Source organism: Rosa rugosa, chromosome 3 (genome assembly GCF_958449725.1).
Source record: "Rosa rugosa chromosome 3, drRosRugo1.1, whole genome shotgun sequence".
Classification (NCBI taxonomy): domain Eukaryota; kingdom Viridiplantae; phylum Streptophyta; class Magnoliopsida; order Rosales; family Rosaceae; genus Rosa; species Rosa rugosa.
In genome coordinates this window covers 21,217,243-21,234,056 of record NC_084822.1, presented here as the reverse complement: position 1 = coordinate 21,234,056, position 16,814 = coordinate 21,217,243, and the positions used below count along the sequence as shown (strand labels likewise).

At 40.5% G+C, this 16,814-nt stretch overlaps 2 protein-coding genes across 2 annotated transcripts; both read right to left on the bottom strand.

The window, feature by feature from the left end:
- Positions 1 to 1,203: 1,203 nt before the first annotated feature.
- Positions 1,204 to 3,885, bottom strand: LOC133740961 (putative disease resistance protein RGA3). Its single transcript, XM_062168899.1, has one exon. The coding sequence runs from the start codon at positions 3,430 to 3,432 to the stop codon at positions 1,213 to 1,215; it is 2,220 nt and encodes a 739-aa protein (XP_062024883.1). The 5' UTR covers positions 3,433 to 3,885; the 3' UTR covers positions 1,204 to 1,212.
- A 7,629-nt stretch (positions 3,886 to 11,514) lies between these two features.
- Positions 11,515 to 13,201, bottom strand: LOC133738127 (uncharacterized). Its single transcript, XM_062165578.1, has one exon. It carries the CDS (start codon positions 13,095 to 13,097, stop codon positions 11,643 to 11,645), a length of 1,455 nt encoding a protein of 484 aa, XP_062021562.1. The 5' UTR covers positions 13,098 to 13,201; the 3' UTR covers positions 11,515 to 11,642.
- Between the last annotated feature and the right edge of the window lie 3,613 nt (positions 13,202 to 16,814).

Below are 16,814 nucleotides of genomic sequence, written 5' to 3'. Positions count from 1 at the left end.
GGAACATGAGCTATTTTGAACCAATCCTCTCCACTTCCTTGTCTGCATCTTTGCTCAAGCTCAGGACATTCTTGGATAGAGAGGTACTGGAGTTTAGTGAGATGCTTTAGACCTGCCGGCAATTCTTCTAAATTAGGACAAGCAGATATGGTCAAGGATCTAAGAGAGTCAAGATTCTCAAACCATTCTGGCAAAGCTCTTAGATTTGTGCAGCTACTAATTTCCAAACAGTGCAGTGTCCTGACATTTTGTAAGCCATTTGGCAGAGAGTCAAACCAAGGACAGCTCAGGATAGTCAAACTTCGAAGGGCAGAGAGGTGTTGCACACCCTCTGGAAAAGAATCAAGACTTGGACAATACATAATGGTCAAGTGTTCAAGGAATGTCAAATGTTCCAAACTCGAAGACAAGGAAGTCAGACTAGTGCAGTTCTCAATGGACAAAGTTCGAAGGGAACTCAAACCTCCAATAGCACCATCGGGCATGGAGATTATGTAGTGACAGTCACTAATCTCCAGTGATTCCAGGGCTTTGAGGTTTTGCAAACTCTCAGGCAGAGACGAAAGATCTTGACACCAACCAATGGTCAATGATTTCAGACTAGTAAGGCAATTTCCCATCTCCAAAGGCAGTGAACGAAGCTTGGGGCATGACAAAATCTTCAGACAAGACAGATGAGCTGATGCAATAAGTCCTTGTGGGAGAGAGGATAGGTCTGGAATATTTTCTAAGACGAGCACAGAAAGTAAACTTAAATTTGCCATGGACATCAAACGTAGTTTACAACCCCGCAACTCCAAATGTTGAAGAGATTCAGATAATGGTATATGTGCTAACTTGGGACATCTGTTAACGGTTAACTTCCTCAATCTCGGGAATGAAGTCATGTTATTTGCACTCGACCATTCTTCCAAGTTGGATAAATCACAGAGCGATAACTCTTCAAGTGACAAGAATGGTATGGTGGTACCATCACCATAGAAATCTGCACCAACGTGTTTCAGACTATCTATTCCTTGCAAAGAAAGAGTTTTAAGCATCAGGAGATTCCCAAGAGCTGGAAGATTCTGACAATTTCTACATTCCTTCAAATAAACTGCAGTTAGATTCGGAAGAGTCCAATCAGGAAGTCTAGTTCCTGGATACCCATTTATGACTAGCATCTTCAAATTGTCGTGCGGTTTCAAGGCTTCAAGAATTTCTTCCACAGGGTCAGAATTCTGTGGCACTCTCTGTGATCCTGAGATGACTGCTTCTTGTTGGTTTTACCATGATTGACTCATCCACATCTTCGCCTCTCCAATATAGTCCCAATGACTCGATATTCTCCTTCATCCTCAATCCTGCTGATTTCGCTTCTACTGCCTTTGTTACATTTTCCAAGTGTGTGAGATTCAACTTACCATAAAGATTCAAACCACCCAGCTCAAGGGCCTTGCCGTCGTAGCTAATAACATACAATGGCAATGTCTCAAGTTGATGTAGTTCTCCAAAACCCTCAGGCATCTGAGTCAAACTTCTGCATGCAGTTATATCAAGATGTCTTAGGCCTGTCATGCCTCCCAAGTCTGGCAAACGCTTCAGATTAGGGCAACCAAGTAGGTTTAAAGTCTGCAGAGACACGAGTTTCCATGAAATGTAATCAGGAAGCGTTAATATAGGTGTGTAAGACAGGTCAAGATATCTCAAACATATTAAGTCGCACAATGATTCTGGCAATATATGAACATCACAACTGTTCAGATCTAGCATACGCAAGTATACAAAACTTGAACAGATTTTATGAATGTTCTTTATCAAGCCAGATTCTCCAATAAATAACAGACTTCGCAGGTGTTGTGCTTCATACAGAGCTCGTGGAATTGTAATTGCTCTGTATCTATAAACAACAGAGGAGTGGCGAATTTTTTCTAAACTCTTTGGTTGGAGACCATTTTCAAGTATCATGGTTGTGTTCCCTGCAACGTACTGTGAGAGGTCATGAATGACATCATTCATTTTGTACCCAATTACACCTCCACCATCACATCGATCTACTTCTTGAAAGAAAGACATCCACAACAAATGGGTGAAGTATTCATCACCAACATTTTCAGGTCTCTTGCTACCGTCTTCCAATAATAAGCCTTCTGCCATCCACAGATGAATTAACTTGTGCTTGTTGAATTCATAACCTTTTGGAAATATTGAGCAGGAGGCAAAGCATCTTCTAAGATGAAATGGTAGGTAAAAGTAACTCAACATCAGGGCAGGAAGAATGTCTTGTTCGCCCACATCCAATTTCCAAAGTTCAGTTTTTTGCATAAACAACCACTGTTGTTGATTTCTTTTGAAGCGCATTACACTTCCCAAACTTTTTGCTGCTAATGGCACACCTCCACATTTTCTGACAATCTGCTTACCAATTGGCAAAAGGTGTGGATATTTCTCTTCTTCTCCTCGCCCAAAAGCCTGTTGCTTGAACAAAGCCCAGCAATCCTCCTCCTCTAAGCCCTTCAAATGAAAAGGGGAATTTGGGGAGTCTGTCATGAGTGCGGTTTTTGTATTGCGGGTGGTAACAATGACTTTGCATCCATCAACACCCCCTCTAAACAAAGGTTTTAGTTTGTCCCAGTCATTGTGATGCGAAGTCCAAACATCATCCAACACGAGGAGGTATCTTTTATTGTGCAGCAACTGCCAAAGCTGAGACTGAAGAAGTTCAATGTCTGAGAACCTGCACTCATCCTTCGTTACTGACTCGATAATTGTCTTCATGATCTTCTTGACATTGAAATCATCAGAGACAAAAATCCACATCCTAACATCGAAGTTTTGGATTACTCTCTCGTCATTATATGCTAATTGAGCAAGAGTGGTCTTACCAATTCCTCCAATACCAACTATTGCGATACAAGATGCATATCCTTCCTGGTAAGCTTGAGAAGACAGCAACAGTTTCACGACCTTATCTTTGTCATCATCTCTTCCATATATCTGTGACTTGATGACAAAAGAGCTAGTCTCCCACACGGAAGATCGACGATCTACCATATTAGGCCTTGTAAAAGTAAACTTAACAAGTCCCTCGTTTACAGTTGTTTCTAATGCCAGAAGCATCTCTTTAATGCGGGAATCAGTCTTAAGATCAAGAAATTGAAAACAACTGCTAGGGATCACACCTTTAGCAGTCAATTTAGCAGTCAAGTAGTGCAGTCCGTCCTCAGCATCATAAGCTGCCTTCTCGAGCTTTGACAACCAAATTTTGACAGCTTTGTTGGAGAATTGTTGCTCTTCCGCATCCTCGAGAGTAGGTAGAATCTGCATCAAGGTCTCTCTTAGGCTCTGGAGGTTGTCCTTGAAATCCCACATGTCAGCAAACTTTTCTATGACAGGGGATGCTATTCTGTCAAAGATCACTTGTAAAGCTGGGGATAAGACCCAGTCTGCCATTTCTAGCAGCAACTGAACTACAATCAAGGCTCAGATAGTCAGATGAGATGAGAATGGTTGGAGCTGGAATTTATCCATTAAATTCTGAAACTGCTAGGATGGTTGACTTGAAGCCAGGGCTCTGTAGACCAGTAACTTACATGACATCCCTCAATATTAGCATATTCTGGTCCTAATGTGAACAAGCACATCATCCCTTTTTTTGCCGAGTCAAGCACGCACCATTATTCTAAATTTGGTGACGTTTATTATTAAGAAAATGCAGTACTGGGTTTCACACTTGTAATGTTCAACTTTCTTGAAAGAATACTGTTGTAAAGCACCCAGAAAAGAAACAGAATTCATGTTTTTCTTCACGTACGAATACATGTCCATTCATTCTTGAATAACAGTAAATGTAAACCTACCCGAATTGGGTTCGACATCAGCGTAGTTCGACATCGGTGAGATCCCGAGCCTTGACGACTAGGGTTTGGGAGGGAGAGGAGCAGAGTGCTGAGTTCTTTAAAATAACAAAAATATTATTAGATTATAGCTTAATTTATAATTTTTTTTTTTGAAAAACTTTATAATAGTTTTTAATATATGAGGGCATTATCGTAAATAGCAAAATAATTAATGATAAACAAACATTACAAAAAAAAATCTCAAGAATATTTACATATATAACTTTCTAGTTTTCATTCGAAAGTAAAAATAACTTTTTTGCACATGCATCGCTTATAGAGGTGGCAAAATGGACGGTAAGCACGAACACGACATGTTTAAAAGAGACCCGGTATGGCCCAAGTCTGACAGTGGCCAGGCACGACTTGAGCACGTTAGAATAACGGGTCGAGTTAGGCCTAGGATTATTAGCTCATTGGCCCGGCCAGGCCCGAGCACTTTATGGGCCCGGTACTACCCAGAGGCATCACACTCAAGCTTTCACATCCAGTGAAATTGAGATGTCTTAGATTAACTAGATTTCCAAAGGAAGGCAACCATTTAAGTTTACGACAACCAAAGAGGTTTAGAGTGCAAAGAAGAGAGGTTGGATGTGCTTGAAGGTAACCTGGAGACCTCATCCTGTAAACCCTTCAAATTCAAAGGACAATATGGCCATATGGGGAATCTGTCATGCATGCGGTTCACGTATTGCGGGTGGTGACAATAATCTTACATCCATCAACACCACTTCTAAACAAAAGTTTGAGTTTGTCCCAGTCATTTTGATTTGCAGTCCAAACATCATCCAACACAAGGAGATATCTTTTGTTGTGCAGTAAATGCCAAAGTTGAGATTGAAGTAGTTCAATTTCCAAAAACCTGCATTTTTCCTTAGTCACATACTCAATTATTGCCTTCATGATCTTTTTGACACTGAAATCATCAGACACATATATCCACATCCTAATTTCGAAGTGTTGGATTAATTACCCTTTTATCATTATATGCCAACTGAGCAAGAGTGGTCTTACCAATTCCTCCAATACCTATTATTGGAATACAAGTTGCATATCCTTCCTGGAAAGCTTCATCAGAAGATAATAACAGTTGGACTAACTTGTCTTTCTCATCGTCTCTTCCATATATCTCTGACTGGATCACAAAAGAGCTAGTTTCCCTTATGGCAGAATGTCGATCTATCATGCTAGCCGGCCCTGCTTTAACATTAAACTTGAGGAGTCCTTCAGTCACAGTTTTCTCTAGCTCCTGAAGCATGGCACTAATTTGAGTAGCGTTTGTACGATCTTTAGTAGCACTCATAAGTTCTTCAAATGAAAACTTATAGATAGAACTCCTTATCATTCCTTTAGCAGTCAAGTAGTCCAGATCGTCCTCAGCATCATAAGTTGCATTCTTGAGCTTTGACAACCAGAGTCTGACAGCTTTATTGGTGAACTGTCGTTCTTCGGCGTCTTCGAGAGTAGGTTGAATCAGCATCAGGGCCTCATGCAGGCTTTGTAGGTTGTCCTTGAGCTCCCACATATCAGCAACCTTTTGTAGGACAGGGGATGACAGCCTATCAAAGATCACTTGCAAAGCAGGGGACAAAACTAGGTCTGCCATTTCTAGGAGCAAAACTAGGTCAAGGTTCAGATGAAATGGTTGGGGGGTTGGAACTTGGAAATGAATGGATTTGAGATCCAAAAAAGTGGAAGTTCAATTAGGTTGATCAACTGGTGAAGGCTTTGAAGAACCAATTAAGGTAGTTGGTGACTACAAAAAAAAAAATTCAATTTCATCATTAGGTTTGTGCGTAATTTAAACTTATCATGGTTGATCCCCATCTTAGGTTAGAAGGTGCTTTCTCCATATGTTGACAAACAACACCTATCATACATAGGTGTACAAGAAAGTTTAGACGTGGCCAGACGTGTACAGAATCCTAAATCCTTTATGGAAGTTTGTAATAAGAAAAAGAAAAAAAAAAAAAAGAGACAAAAACTAGCTAGCTAGACGACAACTTGAAGACTATTCGAGCAATCTAAACCAAATCGATCTTGAAACCTAAGAGAGCGCAGAGAGGAAGTCTGTTGACCGAAGGCGATGAGAGGTAGGAAGAATGAATGCAATGACCAAAGACAATAACAGCATCGGAGTTAGCCTCATGAAAAATGTATTGGAACTTGGCTGCAAGATTTTTGATGTATTGGATGATGACTTTGAGATGCATGAATTGCACATTTTTCATTGATACAATCATATAATCATACAATCAATAATATAACTTCTTCAAATCTCTCGTATCACAAACACTAATTAGCACAAAGCTAGAAAAAAAACCCTAGGAGAGTTTTTCTCTCAACCCTAGTTGTCTACGGCTTCCTAGCCTTCCTCAACAATCTTTTTCTTCCTTCTCTTCTCGTCTACTTTTCTCTCTGCCTATGGCCTCCATTGACGCTGTAACAGCGAGCTTTGCTGCCTCGCTTGCTCTTGTTGAAGGGGGTCGTGCCCCTGATCTAGGGAAGATCGGCGGAGGTCCTATGCGTAGGTCCTCCCAATCTTTTCTCATTGGCAAGCCTTTGACCCGAAAGCCTATCGATCCAAAGGCATTCATGTCCCACTTCAACCGAACCTGGATGGGGGATAAGGAGTTTAGGGTTCAAGAATGGGCTGGTGATCTGTTCTTGTTCTCATTTGCTTCTGCACGTGATCGTAACAAAGTTCTTAGGAGGGGAGTCTGGTGTTTTGATCGAGCCCCTGTCTGTTTTGAAGAGTATGATGGTGTTAAGCCATTACACGAGATTCAGTTTAAACATCTTCGGATCTAGACTAGGGTTTTTGGCATACCACCTCTGTATGAAGAACCTGAGAACCTCACGTTGATTGGCAATCTTTTGGGTGGTTTCTTGGACTACGACAAGAAGGAGTTTAAGAAGGGGGTGATTAGGGTTTGGTTCACCCATGACATATCTAAACCGATCCTACTTGAAAGAAGAGTCTTCCTAGATATTGGGGTTGAACCTGTTTTACAATTCCAGTTCGAGCATCTGCGAGGGAGATGCTCTCAATGTGGTTTGGACATGCATGCCGGGCTTGCTTGTGAGGAGCCAAATGTAGTAAACCCTACTCCTAGGGTCTTACACTTTCCTGGAGCTTCGACCTCAGGGAGTTCCTTTGCTTTTTCTGCTAAGAACAAGGGAGATCTTCTCACTACTTCCCCGGCCATCCCAAAGAAGAAGCGGCCTGCCTTTCGTCGAGTGGAGCATCCGAGCTCGGATCCTCCTTCTCCTACAGATCCAGTTCCAGCAGCAGTCAGTCCTGCAACTGCGAGTATTACTTTGGAGCACAGGTTGGAGAGTAATGGAGTCCTAGGTGAGGAACCTATTATGGATGTTTCCTGTGATCTTGCTGTTCCTACAGGTATGCAGAATAAGCAGCATGATCTGCCTTCCAAAAAACGAGAGTGTAGCGGTGATAGCCATCCTTCTCCCAAGAAATTCAAAACAATCTTAGGGGGCAAGATTCCTACACTACAGGCGGAGGCACTCGGCCTCATTGAGGAGGATAGCAATCTTACTTTGGTCACTATGAAAAAGAAGTCCGGTAGGCCTCTTGGAAGCAAGAACAAAACTCAGCGTGCCAACAAGAAGCTTGATGGTGTTCCTCTAAAGATCAATTATCCTACTAGCACTGGATCAGTTCCCAGCCCTAGCGACAAGGGCAAAGGAAAGCTTTAGGTTTTCCAGATTTCTTTGCCTATTACTTAAAGTTGAGTCTTCTACTACTTTCATCTTAGTTTCTCTAGTTGTACACCAATTGAGGTCTCTAGGCGACTAGGTTACTACTTCATGGGAAGTTGGTAGGGAGGATTTTCTTTCTTGTGGGTAGGCTCAATAAGTGAGCGAATGTGTTCACAGGTTCACAGTAAGGGTCACCTGTCATTTGTCTGGTAACTTATATCATTTATAATTTTGGTGTAAGACAACATTTGATGTACGTGTCTTCTGGCCATGGATATATAAATGAATGAAGTTATCTATTTTCTCAAAATCATACAATCAATAATAGGTTGGAATCGCTTTCGATTTGAATTTTAGAGAATTTTTCACTTTGAAATAACAAGCTAGCTTGACATACATTACTCTTTGAGAGTTTTTAAGTAATCATCGTTACTAAGGTTAACTTAAATGTTTTCTATTATTAATTTTCACTTTATTTGTTCTTCAAGCTTTGAACATGTACAGATCAGGTCATGATTATCAAATAAAATTGAAAAAAAAAAAAAAAAAAAAAAAAGCAGAACACTTTGTAAAATAAAACTATGCCAACCACTGCAAGTGGCCTAGTGATTCTTGCCTAGTTGGGTGTGCTCCCCAACCTAAGTTCGAACCCCGAAGCTGTCAAAGTGGCCAGACACTGTGCTGCAATGCACAGTTGGAGCATTTCACATGCGCCGAAGGGGTTTATCTTGGGCCTAGGAAGCCTTTGGGTTCCCCTTGACAAAGTCAAAAAAAAAAAAAAAAAACAAAAAACAAAACTATGCCTTTTTGTTTTTGTTTTTCCTAATAGTTGACATGGGTGCGCAATATCTTCTAAAAAAAAAAAATACGGGTGTGCATTATTGTCGGTCAATTTAACTATATTCACATTTTTGTTAAGCACCGAAGCTTCAAACTCTTGATTAGGCTTGTCATTGACTCATTTGATACGTTGAATAAGAATTAGCCAGTTACTTCCCTCTTTTGTCGAGGTTTATGAAAGAAAAAAAACACTTTGAAATTTGATATAATTGAGTTTTAAATACTAATTTTACGGTTCAGCCATCATCGACACCAACACAACCGTCCAGAAGCACCAAATCAAGAGCATGAGCACATTCACCACCAAAGCTTACACCACAATGAACCACCTTAGAGGCACGGGACCAAGACCACGAGTGAAATTTGAAAAAGACCTCATTTTATATAGTACAATAACTAGGTGAAGTAACGAGGATAAGATGGCCAATGGAGTAATGATCCGTAGGAATCGATCATAAATTAAAATGTAAAAAAAGAAAAATTAATTATTTAACCACAACCTAACACCGACATGTAGCTGCAGCCAATTGGCTTATGTTAAAACATGTCATCGTACCCACAAAGACAAGTCCCTAAAGTGGAGGTGGTGATTATCAAGATGAAGAAGCAGTTGCCAGGAAACGAAGATAAGAAAGGGACTCATCCTCCTTGCTTGACTTCAAAGACATAGGTAGTAACCAAGTGGGGTAGTAAACTACTAATTTTCTGTTTGTTTTCGCCGGAAAATGCACACCTGTCTTCGAGGTGTTCATAGTTTAAATTTGGGGGTCTCTTTCAGTCTGAAATTAATCGAGTTTGATTTGGATGGTTTTCTAGCGGCTAACTACACCTTCACACCTGTAATGTTGAAGTGACGACTTTGATGGTTACATGCTTAATTGCATATGATATGTGTTGCTTTTCAACAGAGGTATGGGCACATGTGAGGAGATATTCTTGTTTTAATTGATATTTTGCGAGTCAGGACAATGCACCATTATTTGCAAACCAACGAACTCGTTTTGTTTTCCTTGCATGCAATAGTGGGTTTCATCACAAGGAAGGAAACGATTTATGTTTTCCTTGTTTCTTCCAAATATGTATAGTAGTGTGAAATGTGAATTAGCTTCTTCAAGTCCCACTCTAGTCAGATCTTTCAAAAGTGTAGGAGAAAGAAATGAAAATTATAGCTAAAGTCGTTAAGTTGAACTTTAACTTTATTAACATTAACCACGTACTAACCAAACTGAGCTCCACACACAATCAAATCCCTCAAAACAGATTGAAGATAAAGCCATAGCAAATGAAAACAATCCGAAAAACAAAACTATTTGAACCCGGTAATAATGATAGCGATAGTGGTTTGAATCAAAATAAGCGATCGATGGTAGGGTTTTTCGAAGGCTACCTTGTTTGCTCAACTCTCTCTGAAACAGGTTTTGATTGGAAATAGCAGAAGAAAAGATGGACAGTGAGTACTGGGATGATGTGGTATGATAGATTGACCTTGTGTCGGTGAGTGAAAAATGAGCAACCTCGAGAGAGTTTTGTGGAGAATCTTTGAGAGAGTTTTCTGAAGAGTCTGACGGGAGAGAAGAGAGAGAAGTTAGCAGAAGACTGCACAGGAATGGCAGGACCGCAAATGAAGGGAAAAACCAAGGGCGAAACTATCATTATACTGTCGCAGGGAACAGTCCGCAACAGTGCTAGGACGCTTAGTATATAGTAAATTAACATTTTTCTTATCTACTATACATTACCACGATAGCGTAGGACACATACATTATTGTGAATTCTTTATAAGTAGGAATTTAGAGTTTCGGTATGGTAGTGTGAACTAGCTACTTCAAGTCCTACTCTAGTCAGATCTTTCAAAGTGTAGGAGAAAGAATTGAAAATTATAGGTAGCTTAAGTAATAAGTAGTTAAGTTAGAACTTTAAATGAGAGCTTTTGTAACATGACCATTTTTCTTATCTGCTATAAATTATCACAATAGTGTAGCACGCATGCATTATTGTGGATTCTTTATAAGGGGAGAGAAATTTAGAGTTTTAGTATGAAAGCTCTTTTTTTTTTTTTTTTTTTTTAGGGAAATGGAATCAGATTCCAATATATTACGACGTCACAGCGTCAAGCTAGAGGATTTCAAGAAACCACTCATAATACAAGTACAAAACAGGCTACGCAAAGCAGCCTGAACAAACTGCCCAGAGTAGCCATATTATTACTAGCCAACAAATCTAAAGCCTAAAGAAACTGCAGAAAAAAAAAAAAAAAAAGTAAATAAAAAACTTCTCTAACCCTATCCTATATGAAAGCTCATTTTAAACGAGCAGAGGCTGGTTTAAAAGACAATTTTGTTTGGAATACATTTTTGTCAAAATTGTTTTGTTAGAGTGAGTAATTGAATAGACCACCGATAATCACATGCTACACTGCTACATATGGATTAATCATGACTTATTTATTTTTCAGTATCTTATAAATCTCATTTTGGTAATCATATGCTATATATGGATTAATCATGACTTATTTATTTTCCAGTATCTTAAAAATCTAAGTTTAAAGATGATATGTTCGAGGACTCCAATGATTACTTTGATTAGGTGGAATATATAGTAGAAATTCCATTTTCTTTTCTGTCAAAAGAGATTCAAAATTACTTGATACCATTTGTAATCCAACATTTCTTCTGTATAGTAGAAATTCAATTTTATTTTCTGTCAAAAGAAATTCAAAATTATTTGATACCATTAGAAATCCAATATTTCTTCTCATAAGATCAAGAAAAATTCTCAACATTATGGAAATCCAATATTTCTTCTCATAAGATCAAGAAAAATTCTCAACATTATCAAACAATAATTTCATATCCATTAACCAACCGTCTTTCTATCTTATAGTCCATGTTAAATGATTATACACAGCTCAATGCAGTTTATAGTTTTCATCTTTTACTGACCCCTAATTCAACGAGTTGATGTTAAACATAATACAATTTTCCCTTCCTAAACCATATGTACCTCTCATGTTCCAAATAGGACCAGAGACATTATTCATAAGTTGCAGTTTTTATTATAAAAAGCATAATCTCTCCAACTAAATAAAATAAAGTAACACAAAATGGAAGCAGATCAATTTTTTTTTTTTTTTACATAATACATAAACTAATATTAATTTCTTCTGATATTTAGTAATTATATTTTCATAATCATATAAAATCACACGGAAGTTTGGGGAAGTTTTGAACCCACCACCTTACCCTCCGGGCTCAACCCGCCCGCCACTCGCATTTCGCCACTAACCGCAGCGGGCCCCACTGCTGAGTACGCCTGCTGCGGCTGCACAACCCCACCACCCTGCGCAGTATAGTACACCTGCCTCCCCGTTACGCTATCATACGCCACCTGAGTATACGGCGCCGTTTCGGCGTACGTCGCCACGTACTTCGGCGGCTGTGGCGGTAGATTACTCGTCTGTTGCTGCGGCTGCGGTATAGCACTGTACACCGGCTGATCCCGGTAAACGTCCGAAGCCATTCTCTGTTGCTGCTGCTGCTGCTGCTGCGGAGGCTGCTGCATGTGGTAGTACCCTTGACTGTTTGGGGCGGTCACCGGTCGCACCATCGGCGGCGCGTGATACATACCGCCTCCGCCTGCGCTGATCATGTACATAGGCTGTTGCTGTTCAGGTGCTCCCGTCACCGTCCCCTGAAATCCGCCGCCCGCTACATGCTTCTCCGGCCAGTAACCCGCCGGAGCCGAAATCTGCTGAGGCATCGTCACCGGAGGAAGCTTTTCCGGCACCTTCTGCATGTAGTAATCACCGGCGGCGGCACCGTAGCCTCCTCCTCCTGCTCCGACGAGGTTGTCATCGCTCTTTCTTCGGTACTGTTGATCAGGTTGATCTCCAATTTGCAGCCTCTGCAAGTCCTGCAGTTGCCTCTGAAACTCCACCGGGTTCATTACCGGATCCGACCCGATGACCCGGTCGCCGCCGAGGCCTGATCTGACTTGAAACTCCGGCGGAGGCGCAACGTGCTCGGGCACCGTAGGCTGCGTCGGCGGAGGAGGCGGCGTTACCGCAACGCCGGGCTTGCCCCAACCGGGGATGAAGTCAACGTTATTTTGGACGACGACGGGAGGCTTGGAAATCGGGTCGGGCGCGGGAATTGGACCGGAATTCAAAGCCTCGACGAAGCGATCCCTATCGGAGGACCTGTCAGACCCGAAACTGTCGCTGTGATTGACCGGGAAGATAAACAGCCTCATCCTGGCGGGCCTGGCGGAGGCACGGTAGAGGCGATCGTACTCGTGCATCATGTGCTCGAGGTCGTCGTCGTTGGTGACGGAGATCAAGGCGTCGAGGTCTTCCCCGGGGAGCTGGTACTTGAACGACACGTCGCTGTCGGAGAGGGCGGAGAGCCTGGCGACGAGGACGGAGAACTTGATGGTGCGTTCGACGGCGAGGATCTTGGTCTCGCCGCCGGTGTAGGTGAGCTGGTTGTCGTGGGGGCGGGGGAGGATCTTGCCGCCGTAGCTGCACATGAACTTGACCTTGTAGTTCGGGTTCTGTTGGTCCTCCCACGGCGGCGGGTTCTCGAAGTCGACCTCACGCGACCGCGGCGACGAGCCGCCGGAGTCCGGATAGGAGTTGTAGGAGTAGCTGTTCTCCATGGTCTTTGAGGGTTTCACAGAGAGAGAGAGAGAGAGAGAGAGAGAGTGGTTTTTTTTGTCAAGTCTGGTTTTGCGAGTGCATGATGAGAATGAGGAAAGGAGGGAGAGAGAGAAGGTGTAGATATATTTTTTTTGATTTTTTGGGGTTATGAGAGACTGACACGCGGTGAGGGAAGCGGAGACAGGTGGCGTTTGGTGATTTGAGGGTGACGTGGGTGGGGGGTGATGAGGAGATCAGTCTCTTGGGATTGGAAGGACTTTAGGGGGCTGGGAGGTGGGGACCACTTGTCATTGATTGGGGCGGGGGTGAGGGGAAGAGAGAGAGAAGGGATAAGAGAGTGATGTGTTTGACTGGGATTTGACTTGGAAGGGAATCACTCGCTCTTTTAAATTCCGAGTGAAACCGTTAAAAGTAAAAAAAAAAGGTTTCACTGTAGACTGTTAAAAAACATGGGTCATCATTGAGCATGGTGCTCACTGCTCAGACCATGATCCTAGCCCCACTCAAAAACCAAAAAACGCGTCTCTTCTCCGAATCTGATTTTCCACACAGCGTAACGGCGAGCATGATTGGCACAAATATGGCAAGAAATCATAAAAGAACAACCATTGCTATGATGACCATCACATTTTTCTCGCTGTACACATAAGAAAAATGAAGCCATATAATTTAATAAATGGTGGTGCTATTGCAAAAGTTGTGATAACAAATGGTGTCATTGTCGAATATGTAAAAGTTGAGTGACTATTTGATACAATTTAACCATAAATTATACAACTTTCAAGAAACGAAAGCAATTATCTATTATAAAATAACGGATTGTCAATGCTAATTTGCTTTCCTCAATAGTTCATTTGGAGAAAAACCTTGCGATTCACATAATTACATATTCCAACATTGCAATGGATCCATCCTCTGACTTATGATTACTAGCAAATAGTCTAGTAGTGAGGTACTTCTCTCGATCCAATCGAATGGTTGGAGGTATATATATTATCTAAAGTTTGAATTTCTTGTCACCCGTTCATATATTAAAGAGTTAAATACTGCTTACTCCCTATACTTATAGGGTTTCATCGTTTCAGTCCTTGACCTTCGCATTTCACCTAAAAAGTCCATGAACTCCCAATTTCCTCCCAATTGGTCCATGCCGTCAAGCATCCTTCAAAAACTCCGTTTTCTTCCCCTAAAAAGTCTATTATACCCTCATTTACTTTTAAAAAAAATATTTCTCTTCCTCCCTTTTTTTTTTATTTTTTTTTATTTTTACCTTTTCTTCTTCCGGCTCTCTCACCTCCTTCTGTTCATCTCCTCATCAAGATGGTTCCAATCCACAGACCTTCAAGAGGTGAAATGAAAAAAAGAAATAAAAGAGAGAGAAAATAAATTTTTAAAAAAAAGTAAGTGAGGGCATAATAGACATTTTCGGCAACTTTAACAGAAAATTTTGACAGCATGGACCAATTGGGAGGAAATTGAGAGTTTGTGGACTTTTTAGGTGAAATTCGAAGGTCAGGGACTGAAACGATGAAACCCTAAGTATAGGGAATAAACAGTATTTAATCCTATATTAAATCTTCTAATTTCTAGTAATCATCTTTCCTCGAGCATCTCTTCGGGCACGTTTACTTACTTGGAATGGAATGGAATGTAATGGAATGATTACGGAGTAAAAATACTTCTGTGTTTACTAACACATAAAGGAATCGGAATGATTCCAGGTAAAAGAATTCATGTGTTAGTAAACACATGAAGGAATGAGAATTGGTGTAGGTCCCACCTATTTATCAGGAATCGATTCCTGAATACTCAGGAATTCGATTACGAAGGGGGGAGATGGGTTTAGGAATCATTCCTCCGGAATCAATACCGATTCCTTTCTTCTCCCATTCCACTTGTCTCCGATTCATGATTATTTTCCATTCCAAGTAAGTAAACGTGCCAGTTCATGTATACCGGAAATAACACTAGTACTTGAAATTTTTTTTTTTGTCCACGCACATTTGTATTAAACATATAGCATAAAGCTAATATAGTAGCACAATGATTCGTGAAAGCTATATATACGATAGCTCTCAATAACTGATATTTTATTCTCAATGCTCGAAACTTTCAAAATATATAAATTGCAAAAACAAAAATATTAATATCGAATGAGTTTGCACATCTTTTAACATGCAATAGAAAAGAAAACTGATATATGCGGTCGAATGAGTTGTGTGACAACTCTAATCCGTTGATTAACATATCATTTCTGCTGTAAAAGTCCTTCATTCCACATGAATTAAGAAAAGAGTTTGGATTTACGTACATTATTCTTATGTGTAATTTGTCGACTTTTGTGTATTATTATTACTTCAATACAAAACCTGGTTCCAAGATTCCAGATTTACTATTTTACATGCACCCCTACCTAGAATGCATGTTGGCCATCGGCCAATTCTTAGGTGCGGGTAGCCGCACCACGTGTACGGTGCGGCTGCCCAATCAAATTTAAGAACTTTTTGTCTTTGTTCCGAAATTGTCCCTGATTTTTAAATGTGAAATACCCAAAATACCCCCCTGCTAGGGAAATGATTGGCCTGCCGCACCACGTGGCGGTGCGGCTGCCCCACGCAAGAATCACTCTTTGGCCATCTGAAGCAAGAAGCTGCTATATAGCTAGCTAAGCTATATTTCTATTTGTGTTCAGATTAAGGTTATAAAGTTGATGTGTCTTATTGTGTGAGCTAGAACATGGTTTTAATCAAAGACTAGTGCATGAGCATCGAAACATGTAAAGAATAACTAATAATTACAGCAGGAACAGAAGTGTTCTTAATTAACTGTAATTGACCAGATCGAAAACAACTAGATTTTCTAGCTAGCAAGGAGCATGTGCCTCCCTTCTTCTCTTTCTCAACTACAGTCTCAACATGTTTACTCACGAATAAACAAGTGCTTTTGACTGTATATAGTTAACTTAGGAAGTACGCAACAATTAAAAAATTACTGAAATCTAATTAGACAACACAAGTTATACGGCATCACTAACAATTGTTATATGATGGTTTTTGACTAATTGAGATGGCGCGTTTAAAATCCCTGTCATATGATTTGAATGAAAACACTTGTTTTTGATTTTTCACCATGTTAAGGCAGTCCAAGAATCTAAAAGTTGTCTTCCATAGTCTCTAGTACCAAACTAAGAGCTAGCTCGTGATTTTTGAGTTAAAAGTTTGCCCAACTTTTTGGATAATAGTATGTCATTTCGACAATCCTTACATTTTGATTGCGAAATGGAGCCATTGCGAAATGCTTCTAACAATGGTCAAATTGGAGTTTTCTGAAGCAACTCCAAGTGCTTGTCCTTAACTATCTGCATTGTTTCTAGCATTGGCAGCACAGTGCAACGAATCTGAAGACATGGCTTTCTGCCCTATTTACAATCTGCATATAGGCAAAAGTTACACCACATTGTCAATTATATGGTGTCTGTGTTTGACAAAGCAAGAAATTATAAGATAGAGTAATGCTAGGTGAACCATATTTTTGAGTAACATCTGCATCGCACCTTATGTGGCAGCTTGGTATATATATCAAAGAAATAAAAATCTATATAACTGATACGCGGTCAAAGTTACTAGAAACTTAAGATGTACAACTGTCCTACAACACTGGAATTGTAGTAATTTATTTGGCTCTATTTTTTGAATCCAACGAGGTCAACCCTTTAT